Here is a 17,953-nt window from a genome sequence, read left to right as displayed (position 1 = left end):
GAATAACAGCCCTAATAGCCAGTTGACCACACTAACTAAAAACCATCTCCACCAAAATTGGACAATGAGAGAAGCAGGCAGCAGTGTTATACACAGTATCATGGGAAGTGACAAACTGATTTAGATAGCAGAAGAGGGATGAGAGAACAAGGACGCTGGGAAATGGAGCAGCCTAAACACAGGATGTTCACGTTATGATGGTGACAAAAGTTACTGGTGTAGTAATGGTGGAGAGACCTAGACGCTTGGGCTTATTAGTTATGAGATAGAGGAGAACAGCACCAACTACGGCATAACACTTGTCAAGCCCAAATAAATTTATTTGGTCCCTAAACAAAAAAGATGGCCATCATTACTGTAGCACAGAATGACTAAGACCCAAAAACCAAGAACAGGACATGTCAAGAGAACACGAGAAAAAAAAAAAAAAGGGCATATTGTCTCCACTATTTTCCACAGAACAACAAACCATTATTTAATTTAATTTCTTTTATATAATAATACAGCTGTTACAGAAACAGCAGCATTAGGAGACTAAGACTATTGAAAATTCTGGAGAAAAAACACGAAAATGTGTGTATGTGTGGGAAAAACAGTACTGAAGACAGACATGTCAGTATTTTCATCAAAGCAAGAAGTTAGAGAGCACCAAGACAGCCACCCCGACACCATTTCTTATTGTGTTTCTCTTCTTCTATAGTTTTAGTCACTTGTATACATGAGACCTTGAGCAGCTGTGGGTTGCACCCATCATACAAAAAACCCATAAAACAAGATTGTAGATTTACCTTCTAAGTCCACTTTGGATGTGCACATCTTCCTATAAGAAGTGTGAAACATAATAATTCCAATTAATGGGGAAATGTAATATTCCATATGGTTCAGATTACTCTGAATGACTTCCTGGGGCAAAATACTTTATGCTCTAAAGATGACTTGATGTCTAATCACAGAGTGAAAATGATGTATGGGAGAGATCCGGATTTTATTGTTTTACAATATTATAAAGAATTAATCTTCCTAAGGCAGTTTCTCAAATACTTTGAGGTCATAATAAATCAACATATTAGTACTGCCATAAAAATAATGGAAGTTGTGAGAGCTGGTAGCACACTAAATGCCTCCATCTCCTAAGGAAACTGTCACATTTCAAAATGAAGCGCTGGGCATTGTATAAGAGAAAGACAAGGCTATCTACTATTTTGGATACAACAACACTTCAAATGGGCAGGGGTGAAGAAATGTGGAAAAAGTAGAAATTCCAGCAGTGATACTTTCGTCTTAGCATAAAGAGGCTATAGTGGCACAAGCACTGAGGTCACATTTAGCTCTAGCACCTAGGGCTGAACGCAAACTGGCCATTCTTTCATTAGAGATGGAGCAGATCACTGGCTCAAAACAGTTGCAGCCGAGAAGCCTTGTATCTGCAAGACAGTGGGGGGAGTTACTTCATATTTGAACATTGTCTAGGATGGCGCACCATGTCTGCACTATACAGAAACATGAACATAGCAACTTAGCCTACCTCCCTCCTCTAACTATGGAATTCTCTGTCTTGGATTTCTCAGCTACTGAATGCTGTCTTTTCTATCAGCTTCTGAGATGAATGGCCTTCGCATTTTAAAACCAGGACTTTTTCAGATGAAAGATACTCATTATTTAAATTTAACTGCTTGTTACACTGAATCCAAAATGGGCATCTCATCTCCAAAGGCCAACTTTAAATTCAGGATGTGAAAACTCCCCTATGTAACTGTCATTTTGTTTATGCCACCATAAACATTTCTGTGACTATTAGAACTGTTTTAGCTTAATACCAGTTTTCCCCTACTTCCTATCTGTCCCACCAGACACATTAGTTGTGGCTTGGACGTTTCCCAATTCAGGTTACAATTTAACTACATAATCATTGTGGCACACAGAAGTGGAATTGTTTGTTTTAATTTTATTTTTTTTTGTGTTGAGGTTGTTCCCCACCCCCCCCCCCAAATCAATGTTAGCACAATTCAGCCTACAGACAAGTGGACCTAAACCTGCAGAATGACTGCACAGCGTATCTAATAAACCTGCTTCTATTTTCCTTTGTTCGAAAGCACAACTCCAACAGCATTTAAAAATCTCAAAATGCAAAAATTAAGAAAGGTCCAGACCACTTCATTTTATTATAAAGCGTGAATACTGGAGCTAACCTAGTTAAGATGCAACTTGTCGCTGCACAAGTGAGCTACTGAAGATTACCTGTATGTGTAAATTCAGTTGCAAGCTCAGCTTTCAAGTGTACTTTGTGAGATTATCTCTAGTTTACAGTATACTCACTAAAAAACATTTAAAAACCCTCAGATTGTGAAACAATAGTCAATCTAATTTTATTTTATCTAATTGCACTCTGAAAATTTAGCATATTGCTTTTGTCAATTGTTTTTAAGACTTCAAAATTTTCTTCCCATAATCAAAATGTCTCACCTAGTGACTCTTTTTTATTTTTGGAGGCAGCATGATTATTTTTTAAACCTATGTCCTATTTCATATGTTAACATAAATTGTGAACATAAAGCTTAATTATGAATGTATTTAGGCAGTCTTAAGACAAACCTTAATAAGATCCTCAACACTGAAATGACAAAAAAGCATCTGTAAGTGATTTTTGTGAAGTACACATAATGATGATGGCCCTCAAGAAAACAATATTATTTTTAAGGTGGAATGGACACAACGTGTATTGAGAGCACTTTCTAGTAAATGCAGAAATACAGATGACCCATCTTTCCAACTCCACTACAGTAAAACTCAACTAGTGCCGATCCACTGAGTGTGAAATAAGCTCATACAATACCAGGCAATTTCCACTGACAGCAGGCAGCAGAAGTAAAACTCTTCAAGCACACAAACTATGAACTAAGTCTTCAGATTCCACGAACCTGACAGTGAGGAGGAAAAAATCTGAGGGATTAGAGAAAGGAAAACGTAAGGGCATGGGAGAGGTGAAAGCAGGAAAACTCAAAGTGCCTATCTGTACAGGGATACAGATAAAATGAAGAATGGAAAAGAAACACAGCTAGAGAAAAAGCATATCCTCTGTTATTCTGGCTCACTGAAAAGTGAAGTTTGAAAGATTTGGTTTGCATTCTGAAGACGAGCCAATCCCTTATACTGGGTACCCAGAGATAAAAAGGGAGGAAACTTCTCAACACAAAGTATTGTTGCAATTTACTTCCTTTCTTTTCCCTCCCCTTTCTCCCCCCGGCCCTTAAACTCATTCAGAGTGTCATTTGCATCTAGTTAAACTTGCCAAAGTGACTTCAAAACACACTCCAGGCAAGAGCAGCATATTGATGTAGATTGGAGCAACAACAACAATTCTGCATCACTTGTATTACACTTTCAGGTAAATTACACAGTTTTCAGAAAACACCAGCGTAAGATTTCAGTTGACTATTCTCTTCATGTTTTAAAAAATGCTTTTATCTCCTTACAAAAGGATTTGCCATACCCAAAATGCTTTTATCTCCTTGCAAGAGAGTTTCCCATACCCAAAGTTTCCCGTACCAAAGAGTAGGAAGATGCAAAGTTACGAATGGAGAACAAGGTCCTAAAATTACTAGCAGAGACACATACTCAAAGTCAGTCATATGAAACAACTAAGAGATTTTGTTGTGGAACCACATACAAACTAAGTCAAAGATTAGTATTTTCATTTGCAGCTAAATTCAAGTGTTTCAACATTTAAAAGCAAATTTATTAGCCAACTATGTTTTCTTTGGAAAAATTTCTTTTCTGAAAAGCAAACAAGTCATGACTGAAAGAAACCATACGTTCAATTGCTGAGAACAGAAACTGCATGGGTTAATAAAGAAATCAGTTCCTTCTTTTAAAACTCAATGTATAAGCTCCAGGTATAGAAATCCATATTCTTAAAAAGTTGAGCAGTTTAATTGCTAAGTTTGTTGTAAGGGTACATGGCCTTCAAATAAGTTGTGTGTGGATTCTTAAATGTCGTAAATGCAAGATATACCCCACTTTTATTTATCAGTTGTCAGCTAATTAAGAAACTCTGCATCTAATCTGAATATTTACTAGGAGTGAGAAAATACCATGTATTAGCCATAAGAGTAATGTTAAACAAGATGCAGAATGACAGAGGCACTCTAATGCAATGCCTATATGAATGTAGTAATAGAATTTATATCAATTATCTTACAGATCAATCTTCATTCTACCTTACTAAGCTTCAAGATCACAAGTGCTGGTTCCAGTTCAGTCAGTCATTATTATTATAAGAAAAGAAAAGAAAAATAACTTGGACAGTAACAAGTTAAACATTCACCTTCCTTTGGCTGAGTCATAATAGGTGTTTGCGTCTCCTTTGTATATGTAACAATTTCTCGAGGAGGAAAGTCAACTTGTGTAATTTTGGCCATTCCAAGTTTAACAGGTCCACGTCTAAATAAAATTAACAGACAAATCAGAAAAAAAATATTTAACTTTACAAATTACTTCACATTTTGCCTAGAAAAACACCCAAGTACTCATGTTACAGCACTGCTTAGTCAAACTTAAATCCAGTGGAAACTTAATTCCGAAGAAGTCACATGATTATGACTAATATTTTATTATAATCATTATTTAAAATCAGCAGCTATTTATATATCTGTGGCAAAAAAAGAGGTACAAATATATATCTATGTGCATTATAGGATAGAATTTTGAAGTTTTGCTCTTTGTGGTTGACTAGGGTACTGCTACATATATGACATGTCCCAGTTTTCAGTGGAAAACAGATCTGCTCACACAAGTCATGTTCGTACAGCAGTGGTTCTACGATTTTAAAGTTTGAAAAACAGCTTAGTTATTCTGACGGAAAAAGGCATTTCCTAGTCCTTTTTAACTTTGCTGCCCTTTTTTGTCTACCTCCGAAATACTATTTAGAATGAAAAACTGCGAGTCTAATCTGAAACTCACGCACTGACAAGTGATTTACCCATAATACGTTACTCGAGAATACGACGCTGAAAACCTCTGAGCTTTCCCACTTCAGCTAATGGAAGATCACATAAACACAGCCATAGCTAATATCAAGCTATAGCACATAACGTACTTCCAGAAACTCTTAACCTTAGTTCAGTCATTGTAACTTCCTAGAAAAGCTAATTTCAATATGTATTGTAGTAATACTGCAATGATCCAACAACAATTTACCTATCTCCAAATTTAGTTTCTTATTATTCACTCCTCTCCTAAGATAAAAGCAAAAGAAAGATAGTAACCTCTTTTGAAAAGTTATGGTAGGCAGAATCATAATTCTTATAGCACGATATGGGTTTTAGTAAGTGCTTATATGAGCTGCAGCTTTTATAAGCATATTTATAAGAAAAGATGGGAATGACTCTGGTTTTAAATACGATTATTCTAAGCTTTTAGAAGAAATGGCTTCTTAAAGTTTACATTTTGCCAAAGAAAGACTCAAAAAAACCCAGCAATAAGCAAGTTTTGTTATTAGAAATGCATCTTGCATATATTAAATAATATAAAAATTTCCCATTGCAAGCAAACTTCTCTAAGTCTAGGGAAAGTGAATTTCTGTTACTTACAGAACAGTCTCTTAACACCAACTTGAAGTCTTAAAGAAAAAAATAAGCTTTTATACTTATTATCCATAAGTACATGAAAGAGGGAATATAAGAAATCTATGCAATACCCCAGATCGGAATCAGAGTGGAGCTGAAGAACTGATGGATCAGTATCCCAATGCAGCGTCCTGATACCCCAGGTTGAACAACCATGCAGCGTTAGCAAAAAAGGCCAGAGATTAGTGAAGCAAATACACACTATGAAACGCCAGAGTTACAGTAAGCTTATAGCTATTTCATTGTTCACAAGAAACAAAAGCAATGTAACATCAGGTAAGGGAAATTCGGCAACCATTCAGTGCAATAATACATGCAGTAACAAAAGTTAAAAAGCAAACACAGGATTCAGAGCTATTAGAAGAGAATTAAATTATTTTAAGGATTGAAAGTTAAAGATCTGCAAACAAATGTAGCCTTTACGAGAGACAAATAAGAACATTTTAAATACTGACAAGAACCATTAAAAGCTTCAAATTCCTTTAAAAAAATCTGTTCAGATTTGTTCATGTCATATGAAGACAGATTTGTTAACGTAACGCAATCTTGCCCAGAGCAGTAAATATGTGGAGGAAACTGTCATATTGGTAAAGGAAATGAGTCAACACATAAGCCTTTGGTCGAGGGGCAAAAATGCATTTCCACTGGGATAGAGAACTGCTAGAGTTTCCAAGATCTGACATTGCAGTAATTATGGGTTAAGCACTGCCTTGGGCTCATAAGTGTCATCTGATTTAGAGCCAAGTCCATTTAAGATATTGAAATCTCTTAGAAATAGTGGGCTTTATATTAATAACACATTTCAAAGTCATGTGGAATAATGAATAGAATAGATCCATTTCAAGTCACTCTTGTATCAAAAGAAATATGAAGGGGGAAATAAATCTTCCCTCTGCCTTCATTTTTAGCCTTCTTCCCTTCTCCCCTAATTTTCATTTAGTCTACTGCCCACTATCAGCCTCAGGCAGAATTTAAAAACAAGCTTGTAAGAGAGACAACAGATGAACATGCATGTTTTTTCTAGAGTTCTTAGATACTATTATAATTTTTTTAAAAATCACGTTTTATAACAAATAAAAAAATGTAATATTTTACACTATGATAAGTCAATAAAAGGTAATTATACATTTTCATTCCATACGTGGTAATGTTCTTATAAACCAGGTGCAGAATTCTGAAAAGTAAATTTGATCTCAAAAATGTACAGGCCGTGCCATAAAAACTCATAAATATGAGTGTGTCATGCGCTACCTTGTTCTTGTAGAAAGTATGCATTAGAAGAATAATTATAGTTTAAATAAAGTTACAAATCCACTGTCTTCATATTTAGAAAATCATTCTACATAACAGCTATTGCATCCACAGCAATACCTTAATACCTGCATCTCTGAAACCTTTCTATATCTTTTGTGCATCAGAAAACACACTATTTTAACATAAAGGTAATTACTTTGAGTATACTTATTCTTTAGGTGTCTTTAGGTGTCTGCTATTTTTCTTGATATAACAGATATAAGCTTGGATTTTAATTTGGTGCCTGAGACTTAAAGTTGGCTGTTGCTCATATGTTGTTCAATCATGCATTAACAAAAAAAAAAATAAAAAAAAAAATAAAGCAAACCCAAACCACCACTACCTCAACCTTCAGGTTGCTTCTGCAAAGGATGACTTATCTACAGATCCAAATGCTGCATTACCACAATACCTGTCAAACATTTTCTCAACTTTTTCATTCCCGCTTGAGAGGAACTTGGGGAAAGGACTACGAATTTAAAAGGTTCCAACTTTTCTGTCTGCTTAAGACCTAGCCCTTACTGAGGTTGCTTTATTGCTTTCAAAGCATTCTTTTAACTTTCAACAGTTGTTTCAGTTGCACAAGGGACAGTCTGCCTTTTAAAATAGTTTGAGTCAACAAGCAGCATAGGATATACAGTTAAATCTTTCTCAGAGATATTCTTTTAAAATAAAGGTAACATTCTGAGATAAAATTCACCGATTATATGTTTACCAAAATAATGTAAAATACTGTTCCTTTTGCTTTCCAGATATTTCTTATGCTTTAAGTTAAATGAATTTATCTACAAGACTCAGTGAAAAGAAGTTCCCATTCTTCTACATATGCCTGAACTTCTCTGTTTCCAGGCATATTCCTATACCTCTGAAAAGTATTTTCTGCATTTAAACTAATTCTATGAAGCATCCACTTAGCATAAAAGTAAACCAACTGTATTAACTTCCAGTCTTGAATTTATACTCTTAACTGAGGAAAAGAGAGAAAGAACGGTATCAAACTGGGAACCAAAACTTTACTGATGATAATAAAGCCAGACAGATGGAAGTAACAGCAGGAACACAGTCTGAACACTGCTCTACTAATTACTAAATAAGTAAAGTTATTGGCAATGTTCAGCATCATAGAGGTAAAAAGACTAAACTAACAAAGGAGATCATCTTTATAAAGTAAAGTGTAGTCACAGCATGACCAGAGAACAAATGGCCACAGACCAAAAAAAGGAAAAAAAAAAAGAGAACTGAAATAATATACTAATATGGTTTTAAGATTATCAACCATAGTGGAACAACTTGGGCTTTCTAACACGTCTCATATTGATATGAGTCACCTGTGAAATGCCAGGTGTAACGCTAAGGGATAACACACAGACCAACTTCTCTCCTTAACTTTCAGGTTCAAGTGTACATGTACATTAGGAATGTTGTACAAACTTGTACTAATACACCAGGATATCCACATCTGTTTACTGGAGAAGGGGAAGAACATTATCCAGTGGTCGGAGAATAAGCAAGGGGACTCTAACAGCGGCTCTAGATAGCTTTCATTTTCGCTATACATTCATACCTCCACACCTTTGAGACCACAATCTTTCTATGCTTCCACGGTTGGGAAATTGTCAAGACATACATTTAGTTTGAAAGTTTGCAAATGCATGAAGCTATAGAGGCTTAGGATATGAGTTTTCTCAAGGCTTCATAAGAAAATGCACGCATACGACATTATGTTACGGTGTCTAAGGAACATACAATCAGAGAGCACAGTCCACCTACGAGGTGGAGATCAACTCAGTAGACAACATGGTGTTCAATTACAGGTATGTGGCCTATACATTGTTCCATATTGAATTTAAATTATGTATGAATAGAAAGAATTTTTTTTTTATTAAAAAGTGTAATCAAATAATTATTTTTTCTTCTTAACAGTGAATTTAAATATAATATGACAATTTAATATGTAATAATCACAGATTTCAAATAACTTAAAATTTGCTTGTTACTCAGTTAAGGAACAATTATATTCATTCTTTATTACCATGACAGGTGAACTTCAAATGCATAGTGAATAAGCTATGTACAAAATCACACCTGGTCATTGTTAAAAAAAAAAAAAAAGAGAATCTGGGTTTATATCTGCTGCCTGATGTATTATCTGTTTTAAATTAACAGCTGCTACTTTGAAATAGGTATCTTGTAGCCTTTGTTCAGGTCATTAAAATCTTGACTGTTTTAAGATTGTATGTAGTTATGCATGCACAATCCACACACATACAAGACGTTACTGCGTTACTGCAGTCTTTTTAAAAGATGTTTCAAAGTGGTGTAAGTATTCAGTCTTCCTCCAGAACAACTACTCATATAAGCACAAAAGTAGCCGATGATAATTACTACTTTAACTAAACTTCATCCAGAATGCATATTTGGTAAAATTTAAGTACATGAATTTAATTTGCTGAGAAAATACAAGTTACCATTAGGCAAAAATTATTTGCAGACTGTGCATGGGAAACAGTAGAAATTCCCTTTGGAATAGTGTTTCCCACCTTATCTCCCATATATTGCCACTTTGAATTCTTAATTGAACAGAAATATTTATCTGAGTCTCTTTAAAGCAGCATTTCTCAAACTGGCATGAACAACAACAAAAAAAAAGGTCAAATAAACAGGGCGAGTACCAGAACTCAAGAAAACCTGTGTCTGTACTAACATGGTGCTATCTTTTGGCCAAATGAGATTGTGAGTGTCACAGCTGTGTTACAGGGATGGCTGCAAAGGGAGGTAACAAGAAATACTGTTCCGAGTAATGAAAAAATAAGTTAAAGTCAGAAGCAAGGCTAAGTTTGTAGACAGTATCTTTTATTAGACCAACAGAATAGAGGGAAAAAGGAAATAGCCTATCATCCATACATACCCTACTTTAGAAAAAGCTGGGAAGAGCCCAGAAGTTGGACTTTTCCCATTTTCTATTGTCCTGAGACATTAATGCATACAAGAACATTACCACAAGACGTTCAGACTCATTTTACTTTAAACTTGCAAGTTTAAAAAAACTCCATGTTAATGTTGGCAATTTCAAATTAGTTGCGTTTCAGATTTTAAAGTACTTCTGTAAAACAATAACTGTTCACAGATTCAGTAACACTGTAACCTCATATTATTATATTATAATCAAGTAATTAACCTTGATTTCTTCTAAAGCTTGATTGTTCAGAATACAAGTATTAAGCAAAGGAATATGACACGGAAAATGACATACCTAGATCCAACAGCACCATCACCAGAGTCCTGGCTTCCAGCCTCACTTGGCGTACTCACAGATTTGGAAGACGGAGAGGTAGGAGGAGGGACTAAATAGTGAAACAGACAGGTATCCGCTGTTACTACTCGCAGAGGTTGCACAGCTTAGGATGTTTTCAAATTAATTTAACATGAAGTAGTAAAAAAAAAAAGTGATGGCAAACAAAAAATACATGGATGAACAGTAGAAAGAGAGGGGAAAAGACAATGTTAACAATTCATGCTGGACTTTCATGCAATTGTTTGGCACTTATGCATCTGGAGCATAAAAAAAAAAAGAGACATGGAGGGAAAGACATTTAAGTGAAAATGAATTGAAAATATATTCTTAATCTGAACTTCTGACAAATGATGGCATCAGTTTTCAAAGTGTAATTTCCACTAAATCATGTTGCTTAAACAAAAGAGGAAGGCACTTGTTAATATAGCTTTGACATGAGTTTTTCTTAAAAATTAGGCATTGAATGCATTTAACTGGTAATTTTGTTTCAAAATAAATAATCACTGAAGTATGGACCAAAAAAAGTGGCTTTGTCACTTTGTGTCACAACTTTGTTGTTGACACTCTCAACAACAGCATGCCGTTATTTTTGTTCTAATTTGAACAAAATAACATAAATCCTGTGTTTTACGACAAAGTTCCTAGTGTTCGGTTTGGGGGGATTTTCATGTTTCCTTTCTTTTTACTTGACAGTCTAGTACTGTTATACTAAAACTTTTTCTTAAAAGTCAGTTCATTTTCAGCATGTAGATTGCTATTACATTTAAAAAGCAACATGTTTTTTGGAACCAATATATAATAGTGAATGATATCATGCAACCTGATGCAAACACAAAGCTATTTCAATATTTCTTTCAACTTCTGTAGTGAATAGTGAAACTCATTATTACAGTGAATAGTGAAACTCATTATTTAATGAAACTTAGGTTTATGCTGAAGAATCAAGTGTGTGTTGAAAGGCCTTATACACTTCATTTTTCAGCAATATGTAAAACATTCATAAGACACATTCCCTCCTTAACAACCCTTAAAAAGAGCCTTTAACCAACGGAACACAAGTTATGTATATAAATTGGTATCTGCTCTGTCACGGGTCTGGCAAGGGAGAATTCAGGAAACTGTTGCAGATCTAAATTGAGAAATCACAAGTATATTGTGACTTCTGAAGAATGCTTCCATCCCATCCCAAAACAGAGACATGACTCTGGTTGACAAAAATTCTACCCTTGATTTACAAAAACCACAATGAATACTTTAATTTATTGAAGATTCATTCCTCCTACAGGAGAAACTTTTATATAGGTCTAGAGTTATACTTTGTAAATTCATACATACACACACTTACACTTTATACATATATCTATATAAATATGGGTATACATGTGTATATACAAGTGTGCATATATATTCTTCAACACATTATCACCATCTATCGAATAACTTATACTAAAGGAAATGCCCACGGGCCTTTTTATTCCTACATTATTTTTGTGGGTTATCAGAAACGATGACATTTTAATGTCACCCTTTCTTAACTGAAGGGGTGACATTAGAAACGTATCTTGTTACCAGTTACACAAGTCAGTCAGCTCCATCTAGCAGTAAGTACGGCCAAAAGAACCCAGTAGCTCAGTTTTGATGCTACAGTGCCCTCTTGTGGGGCACACTGTTTCCAAGAAAGTTTTCCCATTAGTGAGGTGAAACCTGTTTAAACACCAACAGTCTTAGGAAAAGACAAAGTAAAATTCCACCTACCTCAACAGAGGATGACACTATAATACCTTCTTGAAGGTTATTTTGGTTCACTAACTTATGGCTTCTTACATCACGAGTATGGATGGTATGAAAAGCATACTTGCATTGCTAAGGTCCCTTCCCCCAAAGAGAGAGCTACCTCTCTCTGGCAGTCAACAGAACAGTAATCACCTTAGGAATTTTTAATACAATTTTCTATGAAGGAATCTAATCTCCAGCTATCTGCACACCAAGCTGGTCAGCTGCGAGTTAGCTTCAGTTCAGGCATATGATCACCGTACTATGATACTTTGCCCAGCACCTGGTCAGCAGACCAAGCCTGTGCCGCAGGCATGCTACTGCAAATTTTGGCTTGATTTAGGATCCAGATCAGATCTGGGTATCTTGAAAGGGAACAGAACAAATTCCCTGCAAATCCGTGTACAATGAAGGATGTGGTTAAGTAGACGCTCAATGGAACTAAACACAACACTCTCGCAGGTGTATGCCTTGGTCTTAACACGCCAGCACCTCAAAGAGCTTTTTAACAGTTACTCAAAGTCTATGCAATGACTTGCTTTGAGGCATGACTATCCTGTGGGTTTTACATTCTCCTTCAGATTTAAAAAACCACCAAAAACCACCACATGCATTTCTGCAAGAGTCTCATCAGCTGCCTTGGCAAAACCTCACACAAGAAAGTGTTCAATTATTAGTCTGCAAAAAAAAAAAATCTCTATTAGGTAAGAACTGATTACTTAAAATGCTGTATGCTAGTGCTAACGTAGCTCAAATGCAGTCTCTAAACGGTGAGAACAGTTCAAACTACTAAAAATGACTGCTGTGGTTGTTGGAATGGAAGCAGTTATAATGGTGTTCATTCCACATTCACTTTTGAACTATTTATTTTGATTATTTATTTATTTTGATGACTACGCAAGAGCCATTATGAAGATATAGTCACAGATACACTATATCCGTAACGAATTATTATTATTTTTTATCTGCAAACCCAGTTGAAAGAGACCTTCACTATTGAGCCAAACTGAAAAATACGTTTTAAACTCCTTATATTTCAGAGCTAGAGATGAAAAGTGGTGTTGAATTATCACCCTCTTTGCTTTTGTCTTCCAGAGAGATGTGGGCTATGTAAAAGGCAAAAAATCAACCACCAATATGGTAACCCATCCAAGAGTGGCACAGACAGGAATCATCATCTTTGGTAGTTAAAAAGTGTTATACTTATCCTTTAAATTTTATACTTAAACTTTATACTCCATCAAAGTCAGTCAGATATTTGAGATAAGGAAAATTAGAACGTAAAAGATGCAGAAAGGAAACGAGCCAACTCTGCACAAAAATATCAGAATTAAAACTTGGCATTATGAAAAAGAGAAAGGAAAAAAAATACAGAAGAATAGTGTGCACAGAAAATAAGGAAAGAAATTAACAGATACATGATATTTATAAATTTTAACTAAAAGACTCCAAATAATCCACTAAGTGTAAAACACACCTTTTACAAAATAGTACTAGTAATGTGTACTGAAGCACATCACTTGACAATCATCACAGAGATCACGTGGGATAAAACAGTACAAAGCCCAGACATGTATACCCCAAAAAACAGCAGCCAGAAGATTTTCACACATACCACAATTCTAACAAAAATGAACAAAAAACCCACCACCACCACCCCCCAAAAAACCCAAAGCCACCCCCCCCCCCAAAAAACCCACCCCAAAACACCAACAAAAACCAACCAAACAAAAAACCCCCAAACATTTATCTCAATCTGATATTAATATTCCTACCAACAGGAGACTCGGGTGTCAACCCCATGCTTTGAAGTAATGCTTCAGCTTCTCTTCTCTTCTTTTCAAGATCAGATTCTTCTTGTACAGGAAGAGCTTCTTTCTTCTGATCAGTCTAAAAAAAAAATTCAATAATTATATTATAGCATTTTAACAGGTATTAAAAACTGTTTCATTTAATTTTTGAGATATCACAGGTTCTTTTATACTACTGAAACCTATCATCACATAGGTTAGGTATTTAACTGTAGTAATTCTGATGGTCCTTTCTGTAGATAAAGTAAACAGCAGACAGGAATCACAAAATTGCTACTGTCTTTAAAAGACATGTAACATGCAAATAGTACCTTCTCATTTGTCAAAAAGACTGACATTTCATAAGACCAACAGTATCTTTTTTACACTAACGCAAAGCACTGTGACATGCAAAGACTGAAAAAAAATAATTTATTATGTACCTGTATATAAAAGTATTTTAAAGACATGATCATATTGTTCTGATTTTGAAGCAACAATAACTGTGGCAAAGAAAACACTATAGGGTTAGAATGAGAGTAAGAGACACCCCTCTTTGGTCAAGAAAATATTAGGACACTTGGCTGAACAGAGCACATGCTGAAGTGTTTAGCAACTGAGAAAATACGTGTAAGATGTAAAAGTGATGATTGTCTATGTATGCATTTTAAGATATTTTTGAAAATTAAAATATCAAAAAGCTGTTTTGTGAGAAAGTTTTCTTCTGGACTTCAGGTTTCACAAAAAAAATAAAGTCTTAAAAAACTGTGCAGTAACTTCAAGTTTACAAGACACTTAAGTTGTTTTCTTTAAGGTGTGTTATTACTTGCTAGATTTCCCACACACACAAAAAAAACCCCAAAATTATACCCTCATCCCCATAATTTAGAAATAATGCAAGCTCTACTGTGAAAGATGCTGAACACTCTGTATCCTTCCACACTCAATTAACTGCTCATTCAATTACAGAAACATATTTCATAGCTTAAGATGTTCCAAACTCAGTCATTGGCAAGTGAGTATTTTGTAAATATAAATTGATGATACAGACACAAGTCTTTAATAGAAGCAGCAACATCTAGACCAAGCTATTCTATGCCATGATTAAATACTAATTGCTCCTCACATGACTGCACATTATGTTTCTAATTTACTGCACAGTTCCTTTTAAAAAAAGGAATTCCCAAATGTTAGAGCAAGCTCTCAACTGATAAACTACTGCATCACATGTGGAATCTCAGATACAAGCAATACATTGTTACAAGATCATCAGAACGCAATTTCAGATACTTCCCTCTCTGTCTGAATCATGCAGCTGGCAGCTGCCCAGCCTTCAGTCATACACTAATTTAGAACACATACAAGATCATAAACAAAACACAGAAGTCTTGAAAAGGTACCCCAGACCACCAAAACATTCCACCAAGTTTCATTTCTGAGGTATAATCTGCATTCAGGAGAAGGTACTAAATCAGTGATGTCACATACTTTCGTAGAAAGAAATCCAGAAGACTGTTAACAAACGAAGTCTAACACACGAGTAGGATACACATCCTGAGTGTTGCTCTGATTTTACAATTCAGGCTAAAAATGAGTCAAAGAGGAGAAGAATGTAGCACATTTTTTGTACCATAACAATACCGACAGAAAATTCATACAGACATCTTCAGAACTGTACATCAGAAGTGAGTTCTCTAAATAACACCAACACAACTCATTAAGCAGAGCTTTTGTGCAATACTTCATTGCCCAAAATTCATTAATGATGCCTAAAAGTAGTTTTGGAAATCCAAACTTTATGCAAGTGTAGGATTAAAAAAAAAAAATATCTAACTTACCATATGGGTAATTCTAAAGAAAACAGTAGGTGCTTGCTCTTATCAGAAAATGAAAGTGCTCCATTTGCATCAGCAACAGACCATTAAATAGACACTCCCTGAATAACAGGTAGCCAACGACTGAGTGAACCTACCCTTAAATTTTGGGCAAGTTACATATGCAAACAGTCAAGTTTCAAAGAGAAAATTATTTCTTACTTCTTTTTTCTTTCTTTCTTCCTCCTTTCTTTTCTTCTCCTCTCTGATTTGAGCTAATCGTTGCTTCTTGCGCTCCAACTCCGCCTTCAGTTCACTTTTGTCAGACATGGCTGAAACGCTGATCAACAGAAATCATAACACTGTTTGGTCGGGTTTTTGTTTCTGTTTTGATTTTTAAGATAGCAGCTTTCCTTTAATAAGCTATCAGTAAAGGAACTACACTAGCTTACTAAAACCAGCAACGTGAAAAGTCTTAAAATAATAATGAAAGAAGTCGCATTCCTATTCCACATTTTTCACTTAACACATTCTCAATGCTAAAGGGATTGAGCCAAAACAAAACTATGTTAAAACAGAACTCTGAGATGGTGACAGCATCCATTCCCAAGGTAGTTCTGATGCTGTTTTGAAGGAACTGGTTTGAACGAAATGTTAGGCACTGAAGATGGGGCTATGCAATCTAACCATAGGATTCTGTACAGCTGCAGTGCTAACTATGAGACTGAAAAGAACAAGAAGGGTACCAACACAATATCTATCTTATACTTTTCACTTCAACAGCTTAAATATTGGCATGCTATAACTTAGTAGTATGTAAGCTAAATATCCTTCTACATACAGTTGTAGGACTCAAAATACAATTTTATTAAAAGATTTAGTAGGATTACTATAAATTGCAAGGCAAAGTAAGTACAAGTGTGATGGTCAAAAAAACTCTGTAAAATATGCATAATTTTTTCCACAAACTTTTTGTACACTGCTAAGAAACTGGTGAATCTTTTAAAGACAAAAATTTAACAAAAAGGTTTGCTAAGCAGCTGACTTAATTAAACACAGACAAGAAGGTCATCAACAAACAAAAGATTAAAAAAAAGTGATTTCAGGACTTCACAAAGATTTAAAACACAGGTATGAAAAACTGTGTGAATGGGCTGAGTGAATAAAAGCTTAATTTTTCCTGTTTGTAAGCAAATCCACGCCAGTAGAGAAAGTGCAGGAGTGCTTCTACAACAGACGAGGGATCTTTAAATGCTTTTACGCTAAGCTTGACAACAGTGATACCTGATTATGTGTTAGTAATGTAACTACTCACTAATCCAAAATTAATACCTGCAAGTGTTTGCATAGCACATCTAAGCACGCAAAACGATGCAAGCCTCATATATCTACCCCAATATACTTAACAGTCTGTACAGTGGGGTAAGTGTATTTCCTCCATATTGTCTGCAAGCATTTAAGCGCTAATAAATAAATAAAATACGGCCGGCATTTTCAAATAGCATTCCCGGGTCGCTTTAAAGTGGCACTCGGGAGGCGCGTTGTCACCACACCACGGATCCCCGGCCCCACCCGCCTCCCGCGGACCGCTGCAGGAAAGCCGAGCGGCACCGACCGGGGCGTGGCGGCCGCCCCACCGTGAAGTGACAGCGGCACCCCCCAGCTGCCGCCGGGACCGCGTTCCCCGCCCAAATCCCGCACGGGCCGCGCCGGAGAACGAGCCTGGCAGCACACACCCACCCACCCACCCACCCCGCACCCTGAGGCCCAGGCGAAGGCAGCATTACCAACCCCTCCGCCCCGAGCCCGCCCGTACCCCCTCCCACTTATCGCCGGCCGCACCCCGGCCCCCCCCTGCCGCCGCGCCCCGCAGGGCAAGGCCGAAAGACGGAGGATCCCCACCAGGCGAGGCGGGGCGGGGGCAGCGGCGGCGCCAGGCGCACCTGGCAGCGGTTCCTCCTCCTGCTCCAACCGCCCCTCGGCCACGGCGCCCCGCTCTGCTTCCGCCGCTTCACAAAGGCGCCGGCAGCTGACAGGCGGCGGCCTACGGCAGGCGCCGAGGGTCAGACCAACTCCAAAAGCGTTGCGGGATGCGCAGGGACTTACAGGAAGGGCACGGAGGCCTGTACCGTACCTCGGCGCGATCAGACACCAACGCCCCACTCGCCCGCGCTGTGAGGGGGGAGCGATCTGACAAGGATTCCCGCGGGGAAGGAGCTTGAAGCGAAGCGAAGCGAAGCGGGGGTGGGGGTTCTCCCAGAAGCCCGTCACCGAACCCCTCCCGTGGAGCGGCGGCGGACCGGCTTTGAGACAACGACGCCCGACATGCAGCGCGCCCCGCGGGGCGGGCCTCGCCCTCGGCGC

General features: G+C 37.0%; 1 protein-coding gene across 5 annotated transcripts in view; it reads right to left on the bottom strand.

The window, feature by feature from the left end:
- The window catches only part of DYNC1I2 (dynein cytoplasmic 1 intermediate chain 2), a 30,533-nt gene extending 12,583 nt beyond the window's left edge, over positions 1–17,950 (bottom strand). Inside the window, exons 1-6 of one of the 5 annotated variants that reach the window (XM_054207920.1) lie at positions 17,724–17,950; positions 15,812–15,929; positions 13,761–13,875; positions 10,171–10,261; positions 5,696–5,755; positions 4,325–4,440 (exon numbers count right to left, since the gene is read on the bottom strand). In XM_054207920.1, coding sequence (XP_054063895.1) covers positions 4,325–4,440; positions 5,696–5,755; positions 10,171–10,261; positions 13,761–13,875; positions 15,812–15,919 — 490 coding nt within the window. In that variant the 5' untranslated portion in view covers positions 15,920–15,929; positions 17,724–17,950. The other 4 variants (XM_054207922.1, XM_054207923.1, XM_054207924.1 and 1 more) reach the window with 4 other exon arrangements.
- Between the last annotated feature and the right edge of the window lie 3 nt (positions 17,951–17,953).

Source organism: Rissa tridactyla, chromosome 7 (genome assembly GCF_028500815.1).
Source record: "Rissa tridactyla isolate bRisTri1 chromosome 7, bRisTri1.patW.cur.20221130, whole genome shotgun sequence".
NCBI classification, from domain to species: Eukaryota; Metazoa; Chordata; class Aves; order Charadriiformes; family Laridae; genus Rissa; species Rissa tridactyla.
This window is presented reverse-complemented; position numbering and strand designations above follow the sequence as displayed.